This window comes from Prosopis cineraria, unplaced genomic scaffold (genome assembly GCF_029017545.1).
Source record: "Prosopis cineraria cultivar Desert tree isolate PC_DT_omini unplaced genomic scaffold, ASM2901754v1 PC4, whole genome shotgun sequence".
In the NCBI taxonomy this organism is placed as follows: Eukaryota; Viridiplantae; Streptophyta; class Magnoliopsida; order Fabales; family Fabaceae; genus Prosopis; species Prosopis cineraria.
The window spans coordinates 29,637,100-29,647,718 of record NW_026555335.1 but is presented as its reverse complement, the minus strand read 5'-3'; the positions used below and the strand labels follow the sequence as shown (position 1 = coordinate 29,647,718).

General features: G+C 34.2%; 1 protein-coding gene across 2 annotated transcripts; it reads right to left on the bottom strand.

Moving 5' to 3' along the window:
- Window positions 1-1,501: 1,501 nt before the first annotated feature.
- LOC129307763 (coiled-coil domain-containing protein SCD2) lies at window positions 1,502-10,135 on the bottom strand. 2 transcript variants are annotated; one of them, XM_054948639.1, is made up of 17 exons: window positions 9,695-10,135; window positions 8,924-9,093; window positions 6,829-6,904; window positions 6,662-6,703; window positions 6,501-6,563; window positions 6,017-6,066; window positions 5,912-5,939; window positions 5,671-5,745; window positions 5,432-5,542; window positions 5,297-5,357; window positions 4,653-4,769; window positions 4,398-4,519; window positions 4,113-4,182; window positions 3,532-3,573; window positions 3,381-3,421; window positions 2,518-2,644; window positions 1,502-1,861 (listed from the first exon to the last, which is right to left on the bottom strand). In XM_054948639.1, the coding sequence occupies exons 1-17, from the start codon at window positions 10,013-10,015 to the stop codon at window positions 1,767-1,769; spliced, it is 1,611 nt and encodes a 536-aa protein (XP_054804614.1). In that variant the 5' UTR covers window positions 10,016-10,135; the 3' UTR covers window positions 1,502-1,766. The 2 variants fall into 2 exon arrangements, with proteins under 2 accessions (XP_054804614.1, XP_054804615.1); XM_054948640.1 differs by lacking the exon at window positions 9,695-10,135 and adding an exon at window positions 9,519-9,669.
- Between the last annotated feature and the right edge of the window lie 484 nt (window positions 10,136-10,619).

Below are 10,619 nucleotides of genomic sequence, written 5' to 3'. Positions count from 1 at the left end.
CCAAACACACTCATCAAATAAAATGGAGATGCAATAGTCGGTTAGATCCATGGCAGCGAGGAGAAGAGGAAGAACAAAAAGATTAAAAAACCAGGGGTGGAGGTTGTCTTTTGGGTATTAGAAATGGCAGTGTTAATTATTCCTCTTTGCACGTCCAAGATATTGATGTTAATATTATTAACATTAATATTATTATTAAATAATGGAGGAATAGGCGGCAAAAGATTTGCAGCGGGAGAAAGGTGAGGTAAGATACTTCTTGAACAGCGCAAAAGCTTTTGGGAAAAAGGACTCGTATTAATATTATTAAATGTTCTTAGAATCTGTACGCTTGTATACTATTTAAACCTTTGACCCAAAATATATATATATATACTACTTAAACCATAAAAATAGAGAGGATGAGATGATATCTAACAAATATCATGCTTTTGACAAAAATAAGAAGATAAATTATAATTACTTTACATATTTTCTTTAATTTCACAGAACTAAATTTTATTCAAACATTAGTTCTATGGTTACCAATGAATTTACTTTATTATTTAAACATGGATGTTATTTAAAAAATATTAAATTAATCACGATTGGTTCAACCATAAATTCGTGATTCAATTTCAAGGCAACCGTTAACTCTTAAACTATTATCTTGTTTGATGATTCAATCATAAGTTTGATTTTTAAAATCTTATATGTAACACACTACATTTTAACAATAGCAACCATTGGGCTGCTTTTGGACAAACATGATTTTTTTTTTTTTTTCATTGTGGCAGAGTTATTTTCTAACATGTCATGCCTATTTTAACCAATGTAAATATATCAATCCTGGTAATGGTTCACTTCAATAATTTAATTACGATTGAATTAATCATAAATAAATTAATATATTTTCTATATTATATGTTTAAAAAACAATTATCTATGATGATAAAAATGAATGTTCCTTTCAAGACCGAACTAGATCCAGAACCAATTCCTAGGTCAATCAGCCAAACCGAACCCTAAGCCGAAAAATATAATTTCAATGATAGTAAAACCAAACTTTCATTTTATCTTATGGGTGAATGACCCCCAAAAAAATAATAATAATAAGTCTCGAAGCTCGGAAAGCAAATCACTCAAAGTTTTCTGATTTTAAAAATTATTTTTATTTTTTAAAACAGAAATTTAAAAATTTGTTTAAAGAAGTGTTTTCAATTTAACTGTTTTTAAAACTGTTTTCATTTTAAAAAAACAAAACAGAAAATAGAAACAACTTCAAATTGTTTTAGTTTTATTTTTCTCATTTTCAAAATACACTACATTTGATTTTCATTTTTTTAAAAAAAATTCTAAAAACTATATTGCAAAACATTTTTTTAAAGACAAAAACCAAACAAGCACTTGCACCGTAAAATCCACCATTAGCTTCTGTCGTTGCGCCCTTTCGTCTATACCTTGGGGATCTTGCTATCATTTTTTCCACTTCCCAGTACAGTTCACTCAAGCAAAGGCAATCTTGGCATCAAGGATTTCTATGATTCTTATTGATAGAAAGCGTGAATTCCATCCCTAGTTTAGCTAACAGCTATGTACAAGTTCTTAGATAAGGACCTTCGGTACGTATAAGCAACCTCTCTGAACAACTGCCGGTGGAGGCTGACTGTCCAAGATACAGAATGAAGATGATTCAACGATTATATATGTATGTATGTATGTATTGTATAATATATCAATATGTAATCCCTCAAACCAGGTTCAGCAGAAATTCGAAGGCTAAGCAATCAACTACCGTGAATGTCTTGATATACTTTTCTGGATGCTTCCCAAAGTCGATGCTCAATTCCCAATTTCCTAAGCTCCACAAGTCCTTGGTCCACTGAAATTTTAAAGCCAAATTAGTAAAATACTTCCAATCATCATGAAAGCAAAACATATTCCAAGCATCATCTATCGTATATTTTAATATTATAAGACCAAAATAGTTGCAGAAAAATTCAAGATGCAAGTTAAATTAGAATGTATGGGTAAGGAAAACAAGAGGCTGAGACAGAGAACAGGTATATAGAGTTCCTTCCAGCTATAAGTTTCTCAATTAAAACACTTAAAAAGGGATAGTTTTCTATAATAATATAACACGCATATATATTTTAGAAACAAACTTGTAGTTTCTCAGTTAAACAATACACTGTCCTCTATTAATTAGTAAATCACAAGCTTGCCAAATTTTAATTGTGAAACATGACAACAAAAAGCAATGCATATATATCTTGGAACACAATAATGGCTGGGCTCTCATGGTAACGAAAGGAACACCCTCCCATTTAGTTGTCCTTGACCACGGCCAACTGAGACACTCCATGCATGTGAAAAGAGTCGGAGATGTAGATTTATTTCCTAATTAAAGGGGCCAAAAGGTTGGGACAAAAAAAAATTGCTTTATAAACAGCAGACAAAGATACAGTGATGATAAGTCCATGTTATGTAATACAAAGTGACATACTATAACAAGAATGTTAAGATGTTAGATAATACCATCGACAGCATCGTGCGAAGTAGGTGAATGCCTACTCCGACTGATCCAAAACTGAAGACGCTCATCGGCAATGTCCTCCTCTATACCGTGAGCCTTGGCTCTCCTCCAAAAATATGTCAGCCATGCCTGTCCAAGTGGAGTAATTTCACTCAGAAGACAAAAGGTTAAGCACAATAAACCATGCATCTTTTGGTCAAGACAGAGAATAATCCAGTAAAAACTCAATAAAATCAAAGATATTGGCCTGTTTGTTTTCTAATTTTAAATAAAAAATTAAAAATTTGTTTGAAGAAGTGTTTTCAATTTAATTGTTTTCATTTTTTGTTTTTAAAAACAAAAAATAGAAACAACTTCAAATTGTTTTGGTTTTATTTTTCTTGTTTTCAAAATACACTACATTCGATTATTAAAAATTACAATTACCTCAATCAATTCTATCATAAATCACCACCATTATTAGTCTAATTTTCAATTCTAAAACTGTTTTTAAAATTAACATAACCAAACGGATTTTTATTTTGTTTTGCTTTAAAAAAAACAAGTTTAAAAACTGTATTGCAAAACAGTTTTTAAAAACAAAAAATGAGAACATAAACCAAACAAGCACTAAGTAACTCTCCAATCAGTATCAAGAACACCACTAATATTGAATGAGAAGGTAGAAACGGCAAGCAGGGTGGTGTCCAGTACATATACAAGCACTACAGATGTTAAAGCAGTAAAAGTTAAGATTTTAATTTCAGGACACATGCAAACCACAAAAACAAGCAGCTCAAAGAAGGTGAAAATATTTTGCAATAGACACAAACTTTACATGGAACTTGCAATAGAAAAGAATCAATAGTTTCCGAGAATGGAATACCTCCTTAAAAAGAACGTCCTCAGACTCCTCTGGACTCAAATCTACAAACACAATAAAATATTTAGCCCAGATTTAACTTATCAACTGCAAGAAGGGGATTACATGCAGCAATCCGAGCAACTAGTAACTGAGAGGGTGGGAAGCAACTAACCAAATGCCTCCATAAACTTGGGATCCCGTGGTGATTTAAGATCTGGTAATGTCCAAAAGTGTATAGAATGTTAGACTGCTAGGACATCTGACACTCATTTTAATTTGCAAAAGAAAATGGCTAAAAGATGAGTCAAGTTCTTCTACAGTCAATTACTTTCATCATGTGTCCTATGCATGCATATGTAAAAGGGCAAAGTTGGCAGAAAGAAGATTTTAGATTGGATTTAATTATAAACTAAGACCTGGGGGGGAAAACAAGGGAGAATATCAGTGAAGGACCCCTTGAAAGAATTTAATATCTGACAAGAACTTCAAACAAGTAAGCATTAACAATTAACAAGTGAGGTTCAAGTGTTAACAAGTATCCATTCCATCCAAGTTCTTGTCTGATATTAAATTATTTCAAGTGTCTTTCATTGATATTCTCCTAAAAAACAATGCCCCTACAGATTTGTGGTTATTTTGATAAATTTAAAGACTACATTTGAATTTAATGCGCACTGCTTGAACTTACAATGACAAGAAGAAAAGTGACTAAAGCAGCTGTCTATGAAAATCGCCAGCTTACACATTGCATACCTGAAACAGATTGTCGAGCAGAACTTGGACGCCGTTGTTGGGCTAATGCAAGCACAATAGCATCCTCAACCTTAAAATAAATAGAAAAAGGAATATTAAAATTAATAGAAACAAAATGGTGGTTACATATAGTGACTCCTTAGGGAGAAAGATATCACCTGAGCAGTATATATGATGACACATGCACATGACCAGAAAAAGCTTAATAAAATGGTTGAATTATGCAAATAATACATATAAAAAGATCATGAATTTAACAAGATCATTGATGCATTTGAAAAGAACCTTCAAGGAAGCAAGCTCCTTTAGCCCCATTTCAACTGAAAGCATACTTTCAATATTTCCTTCTCCAGTAAGATCATTAAAATCCTGAACAAGTTTGCTCCTCTTCTCAGGTGCATCCTCACCTGTGCATAAAGGTGGAAAAAACACATCTCAATTTGATTAAACATTGAAAAATCATGGCCAAAGGAAAATAACTTATAGAATGTTATTCTGACATGCAGCCAAAATAACATAAGTCAAAATCTCTATCCATGCCTTTTTCCCAGCATTCCTCCTTAGCCTTCTGCCCTGCAGAAACAACCACCTCAAATGGAAGAGGGGCTAGGGATGACCAATGTTCATACTTGGAAACAGCAATATCTGCACAGATGCCTAGAAAACGAAGCAAAATTATAAACAAAGAGAGTAATACATTATCCACTAATGAAAATCAAACAAATTCAAAAGTAGAAATGCACACCAAACAATAATCCAAAGACAACTAACCATAAAGTCCAACTGAACTTCAAAAAGCATGTTAACCTCAACCGTGTACATGTCAAGAGATACCAATATGACAAACTATGCCACAACGTGAATCCCATGTAATGCATGAATTCTCAAAGAATGAGCGGCATTATTCATGATTTATGATTAATCTGACGCATTTCACATTCCTAGACCCAAAATATAATTATACTCGCATTGAACATACATTAATAATAGGAACTTAGCCATAATTTAGTAATACACACATATATATACTGATAATTATAAAGCTCTGAAAGCATGATCAAGATCTGCTAAGATGATCAATGTGTGGAAACAATTGATATTATAATAATGGTCAACTCAAAATGAGGTTCCTTTGAACTGCCTCAAAAGAAAGAAAAAAATGACATAAGAAAAAACATACTTACCATATTTTGCAGCTAAACCCCAATAACGAGCAAGCCAACACCTCTTAAGAACAACTTCTTCCTGAAAAGATGAAATTCAAATGACAAATTTCCAAGAAACTAAAAATTGAATCCTGTGGTGATGGTAATACATACCATTTCTTTCTGAGTTAATACCATTCTCTGTGTCATTGATCGAAGAGCTTTCACTTCAGATTCAGCCCCATGAAGCTGACTAACTGCAGCTGCAGTTTCAGCTTTTGCATTCTGAATCAGGAAAAGGAGGGTGATGCATAAAAGACACCAACAGAGAAATGATTTTAAAGAAATAATCTTTCTTTTTCTTTTCCATCCAGTGGAAAATATGTTGAGAATATAATAAAATAGTCATTTACCTCAACTTCAACATGTAGAGATGTTATTTCCTTATTGAATCCAGCCTTTGAGTCTTTTGCATTTTTTAATGCAGCCTGTGAAACAAAAGTTTTCTCAAAGGTACTTTGTAGTGCAGAATAAGCAAAGCTTGCTAATCACCTGAAGAAGAATAGCTCAACCTCTATATAGAGCAAATTAACTATAAATAATATGTAGTCAATGGTTATTTAAATTTCAGAATCTTTAGAATTTCCCAATTACCTCTCTCTGACGCAATGCAGCTTCCTTTCTGCAATTCAATTATTTAGGATGTCATCATATACTCATGCTACTAAGGGATCTGCAAATGTTTTAACTAAAATTCACCTGCTCAAGAGTTTAGCTTCCAAAGATACACCTTCTCCAAGGGCAGCAACCTACAGATTAAGGGACAAAGGAAGACTGAACATTATGTATGAGCAAACGTGATACTGTCTTCTATAATATACACAAATGCAAACATTTAAACATCAAGGTCATTTACAGAATATAATGATCCCAGTTGATACAGAACTTTAGTTTCATCAATCCTAGGATAAACTCTTCTAGCATGGCACAGTTTTCAAAGGCAATTCAACTTTTATTCACTCTCGCCAGGTTAAATGCCAAAAATTAAAGATTCTCATAGAAAAATAATGAAAAACTTTCTAAACACAGATGGTGACTTGAAAATTACAGAGTTCTATACTCTACTTGAGGTGGACAAGAATAAGCACACATTCATCAAAGCAGTAGGATCACTATTGATTTGTGGAAACTCAAATTATATGTTTACATACACCAGTAAAGAGATAAAGGAAGTATGAAGTACCTGTTTTTCAAGCTCCCTAACTCTAGCCTCTGCCTCTTCACATCTCTCTTCCTCAAGTCTGAGCTGTACAGTTTAGAAATACTCCAATATTTACATGTGGTCTCTCTGTTATTCACTGATCACAATTAGAAGAGAACTAAGGAAAAAAAAAATTATATCACCTTCTCAAGAACACTCTCATTCTCTTCTTGAAGCATATCAAGCTGCAGAGACAACAGCAATTAGTTTTTGATCAAATTTTACAAGGGCAGAATGGCATATACATAAACCTTAACTGTTATCATCAGTAGCCTTTAGTAAAAATCTATGGTAATACCTACTAACACACCTCATCACGAAGAGAAGAAGCCTGGTGCTGATTTTCTGACTCTTTTGGTTTAACTAGTCCAGGATCCAATGAAAATCTGCAAAGCACCCAAGTCAACAATCTTCAACTTGTTACATTACAAATAACATGCAATTATGCATCTGTGAGCTTGAAAAAAGAATGACCTAAGAAAAATAAATGGATTACACATTTGCAAACATATTCCAAGTATAATTAAGAGATTTTGAACTGATAGCACTGATAGATTCTGAAGCTCGAGATAATTTTCAGGAGGATGAGATAGAACTGATAGCAGGAGAGGGAAGTCATAATATTTGGAACACGAGTCAGAATCTAACTCGTACACTGACCAAACCCAAGGAATCTCTTCATATAAATTGAATATGCAAACATGTATCTGTGAGTGTGCAGATGTGCTTGAAGAAAGAATAATCTAAGAAAACAAAAGGATTACACATTTGCAAACATATTTCAGAGCCATGATAGATTCTGAAGGTTGAGATAATTTAAAAGAGGATGAGCTAGAACTGAGAGAGAAGAAGAGGGAAGAAATAAATGGTTTGTAAACCCCAGGTTAAACCCAATTGGACTACTAACCCTTGAACCATTGCCTCGACCAGATCAATAACTGTTCTAGTTTTCAGTGCCTTGATAGGTCTAGGTGCACATAAGAAATTTTTTTGCATTTGGAAAAAAAATATGCCCTTCCTATTTTGCCCCCAATAAATTAGAGTATAAAGTAGTTGAATAACAAAGATATAGTATAAAAGAGAGAAAGTGGATGGTTGAGGATAATTATGAGGGATATTTTGGAAAACAATACATCAAATATTCTAGAAGTGTGTAATATATCTTATATTAGCTAACAAAATTTTAGAGCATCAATATCCAAAAACTAAATATGGTTCTTTCATCATATAGATATATCATGTATGAGTTTTATGAATCAAAGAAGCAAATATGAACTTCTATAATCACCTGTAGATAATAAGCTGATTTATGAGATATAGGAAAGAAGGGGAAAAAACTACAAAGAGTCTATTCAGGGGACTAAAAACATCTGGGAAGCAAGTGTGCTATGAACAAAAACTTGGACAGACTCATCTGATGACAATGAGTTGTGCAGCTCTATTGTAAGAAAGGAGGAAACAATGACAAGGATGCCCTCCAAGTTTCTCCAAATGAATTCAAACATTAGTGGAGAAACAAATGAAGCAGTGGTGAACAGAAATTGAGGTCAAGCACCTCAGTTTGATTCATACAATGGATACCCACCAAGGAACTGTGCATTTCCCACAAAATTCTCAAGGACTGAGTTTCCCAGATTCCACAGAGTTGACATTAAGGAATGGTCATTTTTCTGTAGGCAATTATGTGAGATTGATGAGAGTCAGATGGACCAAAGGATCAAGCCAACATGCGGCCAGTGGGAGGGAAGAGCATTAAAGTGGCATCATAAACCCCAATCAAGAACATTGAACCAGGAAAACTTCCATTCAAGTGACTGAAGTGCCCCATGAAACTTCACCAGGAACAAACTTAGCTTTGTACTTGACAACCCCATTAATTAGCTCACCAGCAAGATGATTGCTAGTATGGCTCATCTCATATTTCATATGCACAATACGCACATTATAGTTCAGCTTAACTCCACAAGAAGCTGCAGATCTGTTCATCTTAAATTAAGAACATCAATATGATTTCCGAACATACAACTTGCAGAGCAAGAGAAGCGGGATCAACATCTACTTAGCCATAATGCACTAGTGACTTAACATAAAGAGGCAGCCCTCACCAAGATTTGATAAACTCCTATGTTAATTGTACTTCACTTGAGACTTTTTTTTTATTTTTAACTTACAAGGCTGTGGCATAACACCACATGTCAGCTAAAAGCAAATTCCTACAACCCAAGGGGGACTATCAATAATGATAAACTTTGCGTCCATGCAGCGCACACAGAGGTGTTTCAATTGGGAATTAAGAGAAGAATTAGCAATGCCACAAAAGTTATGAAAATATTAACATAAATCATTCAATGAATTATTTTGAAAAAGAACACAAGATAATTATTATTAGTATCATGAAATATTACCTTTTATCTTTGGGCTTAATAACAGAAGGCTCTATTGGAAGAACGGGAGCTGGAGCCTTTGGCTGTGTTCTAGTTGGTGGTATCACAGTTGCTTGACGAACAGACATTGAAGGTCTTCCAGCTGATGTTGATCGGGCTGATGTTGCTTCATCTACCATGTTACGAGCTAACTAAAGAACAAAAAAGCTCTATCAGCAATGAATCGACAGAAAATTATAATTTATTGCAAGCGTGAATCGACGACGAACCTAATAGAAGGCTTAACAATGCATATATACAAACATTTGGCAACGGATTCAAGTTAACAAAAATTTTTGGTCATACTACATCAAATCAAGAACCACAATCACTCTTGGCGAGGCCATGGCAAGTCCTGACAAGATAAATTAAACAATAGTACATGTCTCTCGAATTAAATAGACAATCCTGTCTTCGACCGAATAAGACTCCCAATAAGCAAGGAAGTTGTCACAGGAGTAAAAACTGAGTATCTAAATTACAAGGGACATGAACCAGTAAAGTAAGATCCACAACTGGCCGACACGAAATCCAAATGTGGGAGCTTATAACCCACAATTCAGGCAACAAAATGTACCATAAGATTGGCCGGCTTGAAGCAGCATCACAACTTAAATGAACAGTGATAGTAGCTGGGAAGAGGTCGTGACGAATCTCGTCGCAAACCAAGTACTGTATTCAAAACAGAGCAAAGTAGAAAAAGCAAAAGGAAAAGAGAACGCATCATAAGCGAAACGGAATTGAAATATTTACCGCAGGTGACGGCGATCTATTAGTTGAGGCAGGAGGAACAGAGGATTTGCTAGTCCTGGAAAGAGACAAAGGAGGAGGAGCAGTGTAGCGAAATCCTAAATCGTAATCGTCTTCTTCGTCGTCGTCAGGAGTCTGAGACGCCATGACCTGAGCAAGGCGCTGAGCGGCGGCCTTAGCAGCGACATTCTGGGTCCTTTTGATATTGGAGATTCCAGAGACGGAAGAAGAGCGAACGTGGCCATTACGTGCCGGCGAAGTGATGCCGGATTCGCTACTCCAATGGCGGATAGAAACCGGACTCTGAGTTCCTTGTGGATCCATACGCCTCCAACCACAATGCAAGAGGTGCTTGCCTCGCCTGGATCTTTGAGTGAACTGTAATGAAAGTTCTTTACCGGCTAATCCAATATTTCAAGCGTGTTTGTTTTCGAGTGAGACTAGAGTATTGGAGTGTGGAGTAGACTTTAAATACTTCAATTTATTACTTTCATTTATTTTGAATGAGACAGCGGCCCTTGACGCTCAGAAACTTGGCTTATCTTTAATTTTTACTCACTTCCATTTTCAATTCAACATTATTTGACACTAGCAAGTCGCAAATGCTCCTAGTACTTTTGTTTTTCGCTGAGGAAACAACTAGTATTTTTGTTAAAACAATACTGATGTACTACTTAGCTTTATTCGTTCATTTATATATATATGTTATACTCATGTTCAATTAAATTAAATAATTAAATTTTAGTATATTAATAATAAGAATTTGTTATGGAATAAATTATATATAAATTATTGGTATTTCTTTATTTAATTGAAAATAAACATCTTAATTTTTATATATTAGCTTTCCCTTTTTTATATGCTAAGAAAAGTATATTTAATAACTTTTTAAAAAATATAAAGTGAATTATATAAAAAAGAAGAATCA

Excerpts from the sequence above, each read along its gene's own strand:
- LOC129307763 (XM_054948639.1), bottom strand. The coding sequence starts at position 10,015 with ATGGATCCACAAGGAACTCAGAGTCCGGTTTCTATCCGCCATTGGAGT. Across the intron at positions 5,358-5,431 it reads TATTAACTCAGAAAGAAATG|GAAGAAGTTGTTCTTAAGAG; the intron begins GTATGTATTACC and ends TCATCTTTTCAG. Across the intron at positions 3,574-4,112 it reads TGCTCGACAATCTGTTTCAG|ATCTTAAATCACCACGGGAT; the intron begins GTATGCAATGTG and ends GGACATTACCAG.